Source organism: Megalops cyprinoides, chromosome 5, assembly GCF_013368585.1.
Source record: "Megalops cyprinoides isolate fMegCyp1 chromosome 5, fMegCyp1.pri, whole genome shotgun sequence".
Classification (NCBI taxonomy): domain Eukaryota; kingdom Metazoa; phylum Chordata; class Actinopteri; order Elopiformes; family Megalopidae; genus Megalops; species Megalops cyprinoides.
In genome coordinates, this window is record NC_050587.1 from 18,089,142 (window position 1) to 18,104,563 (window position 15,422).

At 42.0% G+C, this 15,422-nt stretch overlaps 1 protein-coding gene across 2 annotated transcripts; it reads right to left on the bottom strand.

Moving 5' to 3' along the window:
• Positions 1-3,158: 3,158 nt before the first annotated feature.
• On the bottom strand, positions 3,159-13,916 carry trappc13 (trafficking protein particle complex 13). Of its 2 annotated transcripts, XM_036528988.1 has the most exons (13): positions 13,850-13,916; positions 11,733-11,801; positions 9,991-10,090; positions 9,334-9,418; positions 8,709-8,836; positions 8,304-8,376; positions 7,830-7,874; positions 6,808-6,825; positions 5,208-5,341; positions 4,628-4,826; positions 4,308-4,408; positions 3,866-4,013; positions 3,159-3,421 (listed from the first exon to the last, which is right to left on the bottom strand). In XM_036528988.1, exons 1-13 carry the CDS (start codon positions 13,893-13,895, stop codon positions 3,314-3,316), a joined length of 1,254 nt encoding a protein of 417 aa, XP_036384881.1. In that variant the 5' UTR covers positions 13,896-13,916; the 3' UTR covers positions 3,159-3,313. The 2 variants fall into 2 exon arrangements, with proteins under 2 accessions (XP_036384881.1, XP_036384882.1); XM_036528989.1 differs by lacking the exon at positions 6,808-6,825.
• Between the last annotated feature and the right edge of the window lie 1,506 nt (positions 13,917-15,422).

Genomic DNA, 15,422 nt, shown 5'->3' on the forward strand with positions numbered 1-15,422 from the left:
GAGTTGCGGGGTTGGTATGGAATACAAAATTTCTGTTTAATGTGCCATGACCTTATAAAAATTCTTCATTGCTTTACCACTAAAATGAATCCCTTGATCTGAGTGTAACCAATGTGGGACTCCCCACAATGCAGCAAAGTGTTCAGCCAAGGCCTTGGCTACTGTGAAAGTATCATTTGTTGCAGCTGGAATGCTTTCAGGCTACTTAGTGCACCTGTCTGTCATCACGAGGCAGTATCGTCTCAGTAATGCTTGCTGTATTTATCACATGTCCCTGCAAAGGGCAGCACCACAACCTTGCCCTTTTTATCGGTAGTGAAGTACGACTCAATGCCAGTGGCTCACTTCATGATGGATTGGAGGTCCGTGCTGGGGCTGCCACCAACAGCAAGGGATTCCTTATAGGGGGCTGTAAACCTATATTTTAAAGATGGGAAGAATAGTTAGTGATCTCTAGTGGCAATCTCTACTGTATGCACGTCCCCCCACAATTTAATAAAAAGGTCATATTTCCTTTCAGCAAAACCTACAAGGCTCTCCCCTGGCTTTTGCACAAAATTAGAGAAAAAGGTCCCAGTTGGCTATACCAACTCCAAACATGATTTCAACAATTTTCACAAAGTTGGCAATGACCAAATCCATCATTTTGTTTCCACCAACTTCAGTGCAATCATTTGTTGCGTACCAGTTAGGGATGTTTTGCCAAATGTGGGGAGGACACTTCACTAACACACACACACTCTTTGGATGCATGGTGTGAAGGAACCTTAGCACATCCAGGCATTTCCAAAATATGCAGAATTTCTCTGATTTAGATGGAGATGGGGTAAGGTGGAGAGTATTTGTCCCAGTTCCAGCGAGCTGAAGGGTTTTTGCATCACTGTTATGTGCTGTGGTGCTGGCTCAACCACCCGAGGCAACCACCTGAGACCTTGAGGCCCCTCCCTGCTCTGCCTTCAGTGCCTGCCCTCCTGCGAATTGCTAGTTTGGTTTCTATGAGTATCAGATGCACACAGGTTGGAAGAGGGTTCTCTTGTGCCTCAGAGTCCTGGTCACACATGACAGAGTCATTCAAGGACGTGGTTTTGAGTTCTTAGGTCCTCTTGGGGTTCTTTTTGTTTATGCACCACGTCGCATAGCAACACCACGCCTCTATCCTTGTTGTCTTGTTTTTTGCTCTTATTCCAAAATGACTCCAGTTCTGCTGGCATTTCAATTTCTTTCCACGCCGCTTTTGTGCATTTCCTGCATTTTCTCATAATACCCCTGTTGGTACTCAGACATTTCTCCCGTTCTTTCCTTCCCTCTCCCTTGTTCTACTGTTTAGCATTGATATTTTGGGCTGACATGCAGTTTTGAGGTAGTGAGATTTTTTTATTCTATTCAACCTTAAGTATGTTCCTTCCTATCATGAAACATTTCCTTTTGTTTATATTAACCTACAAGACCATGACGAATGTATTTATTCACAGCAACTCTGCAAAGATTCAGGCAAAGACTTTAGAACTTACCTCAAGGCCCCTGGGTTTTCCTGCTCCCTCGTCTGTAATGCCATTCTTGTGGTCAGTTTTATGGGGAAGGTCAGTGTGCTGGGGAACTGGTATGTGTTACACTGAAAATGTGGTTTTATCAAATGACTCTGCCAACTTATGCAGGCTTTCTTAAAGGCACAATACATTTGAGGGTGGTCCACCTTTGCTGAACTTACAATTATATCTGTTACATTATGGACAATTCTGGTGGATTCTAAACATATATTACCACATCTGGAACACACAAAACATTTATTTATTTGTATTATTATTCATTTTACTTCTAGTGCACACTGTGTACAAACTGCTACCACTGCTCCACACCACAGTGGATTTCCCAAGCTCTATTTCCAATGCAGACAGCCCAACGGTCATAAAGGTTTCATATCCAGTGTGAACCACCCCCATGGGAAATAAGCCAGATAATCTGTATGGCACTTTCATTCCAAGTCACATACCCCAAGACACTGATATCCTTTCACTGTTAACTATCCACCTTGGGCACAGCGGTCTGAAAACAGCACAGGAGCTCAAACATATAACACTACCTCTGGTGTCACAAGAGGATCTACAGTGAATAGCAGCTTCTCTCCAGACACACACGTACACAGCCAGGGGCTAACCTAATCCTCGGCTCCCTGCCCTTAGTGGCTACTAACAATTCCAGACTCCTCCAACTTAGTTTGTAGGGCAACCTATGAAATACATGCCAGCTCCCGGAAGCAACACCCGAGCAGCTCCTTTGGCCAGAGGTGGTACTGAAGTTACGCTCATCTCAGGAGCTAATGTCAAGCACTTCCTCCCAGATGATCCAACTGGCCACAGCTTTTCTGGAGTTTGGCCCCAAGTTGCGGGAAATTCATGAAAGCATGAAAGACACAGGCAGCCAAAGAAGCAATCAAAAGCTGATCAATAGGGGTACAGCCACACAAAGATGATTGTTCATATGATCCATTGAAACAGGTCCTCCTCAAATGAACAGAGGAGACACACAAATGTTGTTAGCAGGTGTTCATGCTGACGTCAAGACCAAGGTCCCAGGGCCTTATCTCACTTCCCCCGGCTTCTCCGCCTTGAATGTGTGTACCCTAAGGGCACAAATGTTCTCTCCCTCTTGACCAGAGACAGGAAAGCATCTTCAAAGCTTTACTAATGTTTGTTAGAGAATACTCACTAGAGTTCTAGAGTTCCAGTAAGTGTGAGTGTGTATGTGTATGTGCGTCAGCGAGGCCTATGTATATGCCTGTGTGCAGGTGTGTATCAGTGTGTCCTTCAGGGCCTGCTCTTGAAGTAGACCTTCCAGACTGTGAATACAGCAGGATTTCACAATCATAGTTGTATACAAATTTATGTTACGAACACATTTCTACTATTATTTGGCATTACTTCACACCACCAATGCTTGAGTCATTGTAGTTTCCATTTCTCCAGTGACAGATAGGCTAAACAGCATTCAAAGCATTCAAGTCCACAAGTTTTCTGAGAGCAGATGAAAAAATGTAAACTCCCTAATTTGACAAAAGACCGAACCACCACAAAGGACACTGTTTGAAAATCAGAAAAGCTACAGACACCCCTGGGAAAACCAGTGCTTGAATTAATAAGACTTTATTGTAACGCATATTTGTACATTTAAAATCAGGATATGGGTCTGAACAGTTAAAACATTCCATATATTAAAACATGATCACCTTTGAGTTAGTTAAAGGAGAGGGGTAAAGGAGGTGCACGTCTCCGCAGTTGGTCCTTCGAGATGCAAAGTGCTAGGTCAGGGGGCGGGCCTAGCTTTCCGGGTTCATGTACGGACACACCACGCAGACTTGTGCAATGTCATCATATTCATATGTCCTTTTCAAAAACGTGTCTGTGAGCCTCAGTCCAGATATACTCTGAAAGGAAATCATTCACGGGTGTAATTGTTACAACACAGAAGAGAAACATCAAGTCTTCATGTCTTATTGATTGTTAGCATCAATTACATACAGACTTGGGGGGGGCACAAGCTATTTCACATCCCAGGAGATGCTCAAACAAATCGTACGGTTATAAGGACACCCACTGCAAACACTACACACCAGTTAACTACAAACTGTGAAATTAACAAAATTTAGGAAAAACTTGTGGAACACAGTCCTAGCATCACTGAAGGATTCCAGGTACAATTACAGCGCAAAGGGCTGTAGGGTTGTGGCATAAGGTATATATATATATACCTTGTATACTAGCATATAGCTGCACAAAATCTGCAGAACAGATGCCACACCCTATGTTCACTCTGCACACAGCCCAGTAAGAGGTTTGAAAGCAATGAGCAAAGGTGGCCTGTCTTTTACCTGCAGCCCCTGGACGGAGGATAACAGCCGGAGAGGGAGTGAGAGTGAAGAGCTGGGGCTGAGTTTGCCCAGCTGCCTCCCGGACACACCACACCAGTGGATGGAGCAGGTGTTGCACATCTCCAGTACTAGATCCATGGTCCTCTCGCTGTTGAGGCACGTGGACCAGAACCATGAGCAAAATCCCCACACAGACAGTCTTTTGGCAAATCCGGTCACAACTGGACTGACAGCAGTACCTACGACCATAACGCAACTAAAACTGCCGGAGTTCAAGTGGATGAAGGCTGAGGACTAGCAAACGCGTGGAGGGCGGCCAGTAATCAGCAATCCCCCAGCCGTGCTAGCTCGTGAGCTAAGCGACAGGTTAGCAAGTCGCTCGTGTCACATTGTGCTCTGCTCTCTTCTTAACTTGCTGATGAAAGGGACCGCATTCACTTACCTGCAGTTAGTGATTTTACAGGTGATGTCAAACGGTTCTTCTAAATTGACTGTGTCTGGGATCATCTCAAGAGAGAGCCTCACATCTCCATAACCGGGAGCCTGGGGCAGAGAGAGAGTGACAGCAGTAATGAGTTAAGCTAGTGACCCTGTCTGGACCCTGAACATATCAACATGAAGCTGACACAAAGAGGTATACGATGTAACTTGCCCACTCGTAATGTTTAGTTATCAGCCAATCATCATGCTCTAGTCAGATTGCCCTTTCGTCCCCATTATTCAGGAACAGTACCCATAATGCAGAGCGGCACACTTGATTACCATTCTTTGGAGCTGACTGGTCTGGAGTCGTCCTCTCTCCCCCAGGTTAGTTTTCCATACGATGTCCAGTTTACCGATCACGGTCACCCCCTTGATCACCCCGGCTTTCTCTGCAAACTCCGGCTTGGGTTTCAGACAGTACAGGTACTGCCGCGTGTCCATAGGCTGCAGGTAGGACATCTTCCCAAATGTGGATACCCTAAATATTGACACCAATAACCACAAAGTGTAATGAATGGGATAATGTGATTGGCACTGGGTGGTCGAACATACCTGAAGAGTCTGAATATCTGCATTTTCTGTTTGAATCTGTTGTTTAAAACATGCTAAAATGGGCAGACCTGCTCTACAAATACACAAACTAATTTTTAAAAGGACAAAAAACATGAAATATACTCAACTTCTGACAAAAACCTACAAATAATTAACAATTATAGATAATTAACAGACCTGAACTGCAAAAATGGATGCTGTACCTAAGGTAAACACAACTCTAAAGTACAATTTACTGACAGTCTTTGATATTCAATGTGAGCTTTTTCATTCAGAGAGGAAGGTGACTCTAATGGAGGTGCATTACCCCTCGTCCCCCAAGGTCACAGTGTTGAGCTCTGTGACATTATACATCATGGACGGCTCCAGAGACACCTTCTCCATGAACATGGGTGAGGTGGTGATGTTCTGGATCTGGGCTTCGAGGAACACCTCATCCGTCTGTGGGGTTAAAGGACAGGCTGAAGCACCTGGAGTCAGAACCGACCTTGTCTTAAAGGTCAACTGGGCAGTACCATTTTAGTATCTAGTCTGAATATGAATAATTTTGTTTTTGGGACACTTGAGCTGCACTTTTTGTGAGAAGTACACAACCCGCTTAAAGCACGTACAGCTACTTACTTTAAGGTACTTAAAGAATGCCTTGGGTGGTTATCAGAGAGCTCAGTTACGGATTTAGCATCCTATAATCCTCACATCTACCTGGCTCTTGAAAATTCTCACTTCTGGAAATTTCTCCCCAAAGCCTGTACTTACACCAAAGCTTCCAATACCTAACAAAGAAAGTACTGCTCAGTTTACCTTTGAAGCATGGATTAGTACTTTATTAAACATGACAGAAGGAGAGTTGAGATTAGTTCATGCCTGCAATTCAAAGGCTAGTAATTAACAAAGGAACCACAGTACAATTTGGCAGAACAACTGGGGTTATCGTCACAGTCCAGAGTACCTTTCAACCATTCACATGCAGCGCTTGATCAATCAACCTGAGAACAGGCTTTCAATAAACGACCCTCTCAGATACACAGCTTTCCCAACATCACATTAACTTCAGGTAATAAATTTATACAGCACGCTTGTGGCAGCAGGCTGCAGTGTTTCAGATTACACAGCCAGCTCACAGCATTGTATGAAATAAGGAATCCTCTCTGTTCTGCAATTAAGACAGGAAACCGAACTAAGCGAGAAACCAAGTCTATGCAAGAGACCTCTTTTGGCTCAGTTAATTGTGTTTGCAGCAATACACTTTCACGGTTGAAAAGACTCGATTCGATTTTTAAACAAGGTATTCAGTCCAATTAAATAAATCTCACAGTACATCTAAAATCACTAAACAACAACTACCAATGTTTGCAAATGAATTTTGAAATGTTTCAGATTGAGAATCCTGTATCCTGCATCTGCATCCTTCTCCCACGACATACTGTGGAATTGGAAGTTCCTCTCTTAAAAACAGAAACAGACCTGCACAGTAAGGCACCCCCCCCCACAATCAAGACACTTCAGCCAGTTGGTTGATTGACGTCCCGCCGCCCCACCGATTTACCCCTCCCAAAAATGTTTTCCATTGGTCGCTTGAGCACCCATGTTCCCCGCACCCCGACCGCGTGTCCTGCGTGAGATTTTTTTCAAATCAGCAAGAGGGAGCAAGCGTTGAGGGGAAAAACGAGAGCAAGGGCGAAACACTGAAAAAGCATCGTGTCGCTGTCTCACAAATGAGACAGACCGTTCCTCCATGCTCACGCTAGCACTCAGTTTAACTAGCATCAGCAGACATCCCCTTTCTCCTAAGATGCTTTTTCATTGTTTCCCCTGTATTCAGACTCAGAAGCTCCAGAGTTATGCTGCAACAGAAGTCTTCGAAAGCAGAGAGAGAGAGTTAAGCAATGAAAAGGAAAAGCAATTACCACGGAACTGAGGTCACTCTAATGGAGAAAATGAAAAAAACAAACAAACATTAGAAAATAATGAGGGTTACGTGCTACAGAAAATGACAATGCATCTCCACCTTCGGGCTAATTAAATGCATTTGGTTATAAAATATAGCAAGAAAACAAATTATAAATGACTGGGTGGTAATTCTACTAAAAGTACGCAAATAAATGAACCAACCATTGATGTGAAATATAACACTACAATCACTAATTAAAAGTACAAGTGATGCTTCCATATTAAACTGCTGGCTCATACAGCCAGGTTTTTTTCCATCAAAATGGTTGTCACTTATTAACATGAGAAATGTAAAGACATTTACATGAGAGAGATATAAAGACAGATGCAGAATAAACAAGGCCTACATTCTAAAAAGTAATTGTTTGTATTTTATTTTCCTCATTTACTAAATTTTGTCCTGAAATTTTATTTTCACTTTTACTCAGACAGGTCTTTGCTGAAGTGAAAAAAAATAGTTTCAACCCAACCCAAACACACTTCTCTGTACGTTGTGAGAAACTGTATGCTGGTAAGACCATGCATTTATGGGTGTGTGTGTGTGTGTGTGTGTGTATTCACACACACATATATAAACCATTACCATGAAAAATTTGTGTAATCTCTACATGTACCCGAACACTGTACTCAATTTTTGACTTACATTCATAGACTCATAGGCTATAAGCATACTGACAAGCACCTTTGCAATGGCAATGTCACAAATTTAGTTACTGTGAAAAATGTAGACACAAAATTACAATGTAACCTGGCTTACATATTTGCAACTTGCTAAAAAGAAACGTAAATATGAAATAAGAGTAGATGCCAAAAATGCATTGGCAAAGTTCATATTAATTTAAATAAACTTAAGTTAATAAAATCTGGCATGCTAACCAGCTTTCCACATGGGTTCTCATTTGCCACAAAAAGACAGAGACTTGAATACCAGGGTGAAATGCTGGAATCAGTCAGATCATTGGTAAGATGGCTGACTTACCTCAGCATTGTAGAACTTGGTCTTTACGTCCAGAGGCTTGAGCACCTGGTTAAAAAGAGACTGCAAGCTGAAAGATGTTTTCTCAGATTGCTCCTCTAGGCTACCACTAAGCTCCATGCTGTAATTACTGTAAATGTACCCTTTTCACAACTAACCAAGGAGCAAGTTCCTGAAAGGGTGTCCAATATTACTAAATACAGGAAATACAGGAACACTGTTCAAGAGCAGTCATAATGAAAGAGTTTTTCGGTGACTGAAACTAAGTTTAAAAAAGGAATGCTTTTCTCAGGTTGAGAGCAGACACTCTGACCACCGTCTAGCTCCAACTCGAAGCTCGGGTGCAAATTGCTTTCTTCTCTGCCAGGGACTTGCTAAATTGTTAGGAGGTTATGTCTGCACCTCTGTACTGTGTTATACGAAGGGAAAGAATGGCATTGTCGAATGATAAGGGATATGGCGGGACACCAAGGTTACCTGAAATTTGAAGAACTTTCTGAAGTATAGCTTCTCCCCTGTCTGAGTAGTGTAACTGACAGCACACACCAAACTGAAACAGACACAAATGCAAATCTCAGCTATTACTCCTTTCCATAAACCAAGATGCCATCCACTAAGAGGGGAGGTTTCATTTTAACATCTTCTGTTTTATACAGCTAAAACACTGAAGGAAGGAAAATGAAATAAGATTCAGAACGCTGAACAACCAGGCTGTAGGTTTTAAACCTGAGTGGAATGGTTTTGCACACTCTGGCTATTGCCAATAAAACCATTTAGCTGTACACATGGGATAGAAGCTGTACGTAAGTGAACCTGTTTCACCCTGTATAACAGTTCAAACTAAGCAAGTGTATAATGGATCTTTAGTACAAAGGAACGCACATGTGAGTTCCAATCTCCTTGACCTCGTGATGGATAACATCGTCGATGCAGCACTCTGGTTTGAGCTCCGTGACGGCTGAATTAGATGCGGAGAGGTTCAGACGCTGAGAACTGGTCTGTAGGTCCGCCTGCAAGATAAAACAACGGAATGGATTTTTATTCATCTGTGCTTTAAGGTGGAACTCTGGTCAAAATATACCTTGATATGTTGCATAATGTGTGAAAACGCAGTTAACCCGGAACCAAACCTCACCGGCCCAAATCTGCTGACGTCACAGGAACTAAGACAGCTCTGGGCTGCTACTGTATGGCATGGGGGAAGAGGTGTATCACTGCGCTGAAATATCTCTTCCAGTCACGTCCACTTCCTCCCATGGGCTTACAGCAACAGCTCAAGGATGCCTTAGCTCCAGCCACGGCACCAGTGGTCTGGGGAGAGGTTCACTCTAAACCACATGTGCTTTGAAAGCGCTATTACTGCTGTGCACACATCACACAACATATCAATGATAAGCCAGACTTCCCCTTTCAGACAAGAACAAAAAAAAACATTAAGCACCCACACACATCAGTGCTGAGAGCTACAATAGCTTGCAATGCCTGATTCCTCCAGCCCGTACTTTACCTTCACCAGTATGTCCTTGACCACCTGGTTGCTGTCGTTGTGTACACTGATGTAACTGGAAAAGGTCTCACCCAGGAAGATGTTACTGTACAGACGGACGAGTAGACACATCGAGTCAAACAGGGCTGATATATATGTGAACACACAGCCAAACTACAAATATTATGCCTACAATTCAACTAATATTAGTACATTCAGAGTGACTGCTTTTATTATTATAACTATTACTCTGTTATTACTACTACTACTACTACTGGGGCGGCAGTGTAGCACAGTGGTTAAGGATCAGGACTTGTAACTAAAAGGTTGCTGGTTCGATCCCCGCTGGGACACTGCTGCTGTACCCTTGGGCAAGGTACTTAACCCACAATTGCCTCAGTAAATATCCAGCTGTATAAATGGATAACATTGTAAAGAACTGTAACCTATGTAAGTCGCTTTGGATAAAAGCGTCTGCTAAATGAATAAATGTGAATGTAAATGTACTACTATTTGTCCCATCACAGGACTAGCCAGGCCCAGCCAAACCATGTGAAAACCGTGTGAAAGCACGTGAGACCTCCCAGCAGGAGGCCATATGGCCGGTGGTTTTTCCACTACTGCTGTTCATGCTGTGACTGAATATCCCACCCCATAAAAGAGGCCGTGCAGCTGTACCCAAAATTCTGAGGCAGTGTTAGCATCTCCCCGAGCATTAAGGTCTCCGCTCCTTTTACAGTGGATGGGTCTTCCTTCATGAGCCGAGTAAACAGATCACCTGTGAACATACGTGAAAAAGACCATAGGGCAGGCTGCTTTGCACTGACAGAGTGTAGCACTATATAAAGTATTCTGTTGCCTTAGTGCTTAAAAACCCCCTAAAACCTGTTATGTATATGTATGCATACATACATACATACATAAATGCATGGGATTTAAACCAAGACAAGTCATTCATACATGCACACATATGACCCTTAACTGCTCATATGAGCAGCAAGTAACTAAAACCAGGTGTTGACAATGTGGCCCAAGTTGAACCTTGATGATCTACGTTGTGCCTGGCATTTGAGCCCATGACCATCTGGTCATGGGTCCAATGTCCCTGTACAGCCGACTCAAGATCACACGTGTGCTGACACAGGATACCTTGTGTAAGGGGGGGTTTCAGGGAGGGGGCTTGACAGAAATACTGCCCTGTTCTATCATTTTATCATTTTGGACAGTGTTCATAACCTATGGGCTCACGTTTCTCAGGTCAGGAGCGCTGGTCAATTTTTGGAGGTGGGCAAAGAAATGTAGGGGTTTATTTTTTTCTGACACTGGCATCTGTACACAACCTACAGCTTCTCATGTGGAAACTTGTGCCAATGAAAAGAACCTGGTGGGCAGTTTTGTGTGTCATTTTTTGACTCCAGTTTTTTTTTCTTTCCAGTGTTCACCTCAAAAGACCTGAAACAAACTAGCAGCAACAGCGCCTCAGCCTGAAGCATGTTTAGCATGTTTCCTATGCTTGGGGGATAAGCAGTTCACAAAAAATAAAACATAGGAAACATGTTTAAGTGTGCGGCAGTATAACATGATGAGACCGTGTTTTATCATTCTGATATCATATTCTCAGAACTGTGTATTGATTTCACGTGAAATATGCATTCATATCATTCCTCCCCAATAATATAAATAGCGGCTGTACCTAGAAATGTCATGTTGATGTATGACCTCTGGAGGATCCAGTTACCAGTTCAATGATCGCATTACAGTGGTCTGGGTTTCAGCACAAGGGAAAGCAAACACTATAAATCCCTGTCTGAACTCAGGTGCTAAATTTGGGCACGGGCCTTCCAGAGCTGGACAGTATATCACTTTCTGCTTCAGAAGGCTGTAACTAACACCACTTTATTATAAAAACATATTGGCAAATGAAGTTTATCCATTTACATTTGTAACTAATGAAGGGTTCAGACGTACTCATTTTACCCACCTTTGCAGCAAGATTTAGTCCACCATCTATGAGCCTTAATTTTCATATAATTCCACAGCCCTTCATTCATTTAGTCTCTACAGTGCAAGTGTCCTTATTCCAGGGGCTGGCTCACCTCGAATTGACTTGGCAACCTGCAGTGTGCTTTAGCCACTAAAGCACTGCAGCACAAATTATGATCTGCTTTGTCAGCTGCTAATAACCCATGAAAGACCTGCAGGACCTGAGAACTCCACAGCACACGGCGCCTGCAGGCTTACGTCCTGCCTCAGCGCTGAACTGGCTCAAATAAACACTCGGCTTAATTAGAGCAAGCCGGTGTGTTGACATTTTGAAGAGAACTCGTACACCTGCTGGACTGCAAGCCCTCCAGCGCTTGGCCAGGGGGCTCTGGTGAAACGTAGTTTGACACCCCCCCCCCATGAATTATGGTGGCTACCTGGAAGGTCTCTGTCCTCGCACGTCACCGGCATGTTCGTGAAGAGTGTCGGCTTCGTCAGCCGCATCACTGCAAGAAAAAGAAAGATCGGACGGATTGACAACGGATTTACGGCTATTTCCGCCAAAGCGCCCTTACGCCAAGGTCAGCGCAGGGGGTCAAGGCTTCTCTGACTGCTGCAAGAGGTTCAGAGTGAACCGGTATTTCACGTTCCAATCTCTCTGAATTGAAAGGTCACCTTGCCTGTTCTGTGAAAACACTTACCGCAGCCTACTTACATTACAGATAAATTACATACAAAAAGTAAACTTATGTCCAATTCCACCTTTAAAACATGACATTTTTGTAAAGGTAATGGCCTTTACATGCGGATTCAGAAAAGTCCAACTTAACACTTTTCCTCAGTTTGGTTTTTATCAATGAACCACTTTAGCCTTCACTCCACCATTGTAAATTCAAAGTAAATGTCTCCTGCTCACACACTGATTCCACTCTAACTGCATAAAATATATTTACAATACTCAGCACACAGACATTTGCTTGTTCTTCTTAAGCCTGCATTTTCCAATGCAGATGGATGACTCTAGTGTAATTGAAAAGTATTCTCTGAAAACAAGAAAGGACAGAATAGTATGGTTTCTTGGACAATCTATGATACAAACTAACCTTGAAAACACAGTGTTTATTTGGATCCTGTGAAGATGTTGCAATCCAGTCATTACAGCATATTTTAAAAACACACAAATGATTGCCAAGCATTACAGCAATGGTGTGGTAAGGTTGCAAGCTGAGTGAAGCCCAACACAAATGCATTTGCCGATTCAGAAAATACCAGCTGTGGTGAACCTGCATGTGTATGATATAGTCAAGCAATACAATATCTAATACAACGGAAGCAGATGACCATCCCCCTCATTTTTCATTATGAAGACATACACAGAATGGCACTGTAGGGCATTCTGAGCAGATTTACTTTACTGCTCTGCCACCCTTTTTGATTCATGACGTTTTTAACAACCCATCATTTTGCCATATACTCATTAATTCAGTGTCCTTCCTTACATATCAAATTACTAATATAATGGCTCATGTTCATCTACTAATTTCTTCTCGGATATAACTCCCCCTTATGTCCTTCTTACTCCCACCTAACCTTTCTGGTTCTCTCCTCCCGCAACTACAGTCTAAAAATCAGATGATCACGTAACCCTGGTTATTCGTAAGACCTAGCTTGTTTTTGGCCGCAACTCCTGTAAGTGCTTTACAGTAAACATTTGACAAACTGAATGCTTTACAAAAATAACTGAAATAACTCAACTGTATCTCTAATCCATTTAGGCACTTACTACAGGAGGTCTTAATTTATAATTACACCTGCTAGCCTGTCCATACTCCGCCTGTTCTCAGCTTGCATTGTGTGTGATGTTGTTTATTATTGTCACATCGAAATGCAGACATTTAGCATTTATTTTAGTGCATGGTTTTTATATTGCTGAGAAGGAAGGTTTGTCAATGTAAATGAGAATTTGTTTTCATTTGACTCTACATTGTATAATAAACGCATACTGCATAAACGTTATACTGTCTACATATGAATAACGTTAAACAGATTATACTGATACAATCGTTGATTCTTGGTGTTCCTTGGTAGATAACAAATCTATACACATGATGCCTAGCACTGCGGTTAAATAGCCTTAAATGTTAGATTAACAACATCTTATTGGGACATCCACGACTAACGTTACGGAGCAAGTTACAACTGTAAATACACGGAACTGGTCTGTCAAGCAACTAGCGCAGCTAACTTCAAGCTTCAAATAGTTGTCAAAAGAACTTTACAGCGACTTTTCAACGCGACAGAAAATATTATCTAGCAGAATAACATGCCAAATATTGTAATTTCTTGGGTGCAATTAGGCATCTTCACTTAAATCTCAGGTATCACAGTGTTGTTGTTTAACTAACGTTAGCTAGCTAGCCTGACGTCAAAGACGACAGGATCTGCTTTCTGGCTAGGTTAGAGTCCCGTCATTAACTAACTACGTAGTTACCAACCAGCAATCATATTGTTTCCTTCACTCATTGGTGCAAATCCATAATTCCAAACAAAATACCTTTTAAAGCAAGGAGATGCTCTTGCTTCGCCTGATTGACATCCATTTTTTCATCAATTAATTTGAACTTTCACCTGCATTATCAGCTGCGTACGGTACGTGGTAAGGGACATACCGTTCGCCTTTTCTGTCACGAGTCACTGGCTGAAAGACATCGGCTCAAGGTGCACTGCCGCCAGCTGCTGGACGGGTGTGCATGGATACTAAGATGACAATAAGTACATGCATTTTCACATTTACGTTTCTCATGTGGCAGAATGCGGGGTGCGAATTACAATAATTCACATGATTCGCCGCACTTTCCAAAATTATCTGTTAATTTCAATATATTTCATATATTCTAGCCCCTGAATATAATAAATTCAACTCCTGCACAGGCATTTGAATAGGATACAATTATTCTCTTACTGAGACATAAAATACCTATAACAGAAAATACTTTCATGCAGTACGGTAACGTATACAGGTAATACAAGACGTAACTGCGTTGGTTACATAAAGCAGGGAAAAGAACATTTAAACATCACCATTTAACACAATTGACGTTTTCTAAGAACATGAGTACAATTCCTCCTGTCCAAGCCAAATTTTAGCAAGCGTGTGACAAGCAGAAAATAACTAATTCATGCGACTATACTACATCGACCATGTAGCCTACTCTTTCATTACTAATATCACAATAATTTCATTAATACTCATTCATAAAGCATACTGATTCAATAATATATTGTGCATATGGAGAAAATATTATTACAGATATTCGTGAATCGCAAACTTTAATCAGACAGTACAAGAACTGCGACAGAATGCAAAAATACATTGTATTGAGTATCATTACAATGCAGAACTCCGCACAAATCGCACAAAGGAAAAACCTGGGTCCATACTCAGTCTTCAGATATGGCCTTCCACCGGCTTTCATGGGTTGTGCTGTAAATGAATAAATGCTTCTGTGACAAGATTTGGGATTATAAGACATGTTTAACATTATGTTGTTGCTCTGCATGCACAAGAAGGAACCATTTTGTGCCCACGTGTATGGTTACTTGACAAAACTCACAATGAAAGCAATTATCCTACTGAAATGAAATAACAATACAATAATACTTTATCTGGTAAATGGTGTACTCTTGAGGAAGACATTTCCCCTCAGCATTCCAGCCAAAATATCACTTCAGTAAAAGAAAAAAAAAAACAATTCACTGCACTAAATTGACTGACATTTTCATTTCATCTGCAGATTAGCATAATTTATTTACACAGAGTAGCCTGTGCATATGTGTATCCGATATACAAATTAACCATAGACGTAAGGTGGGTAGCTGCCTTCTTGGTTAGCTCTCCAGATTGGCAGGTCGCCTAGATACTTCAGATACAGCTAAAGCAGCAGCGCAAGTCAAAGCGCATGCCAACCATTGAGCCGAAACTAACAAGAGTACTTTTAATCCAGCTAAAGCAACTTTAAATGGTCTTCTTTGTCACCAGGTTCGTGTAGTATGATACTATTTATAAGACGACGTTGTTGTAATTTTTCGCATTCAAAATGTAAAGTATAAAAGCGTTTCCTGCTAAA

Coding starts and splice junctions, on each gene's coding strand:
- trappc13 (XM_036528988.1), bottom strand. CDS start 13,895: ATGGATGTCAATCAGGCGAAGCAAGAGCATCTCCTTGCTTTAAAAG. Junction 8,377..8,708: donor AAGGAGATTGGAACTCACAT/GTGCGTTCCTTT, acceptor TGTCTGTTTCAG/TTTGGTGTGTGCTGTCAGTT. Junction 4,409..4,627: donor CCAGTCAGCTCCAAAGAATG/GTAATCAAGTGT, acceptor TCTCTGCCCCAG/GCTCCCGGTTATGGAGATGT.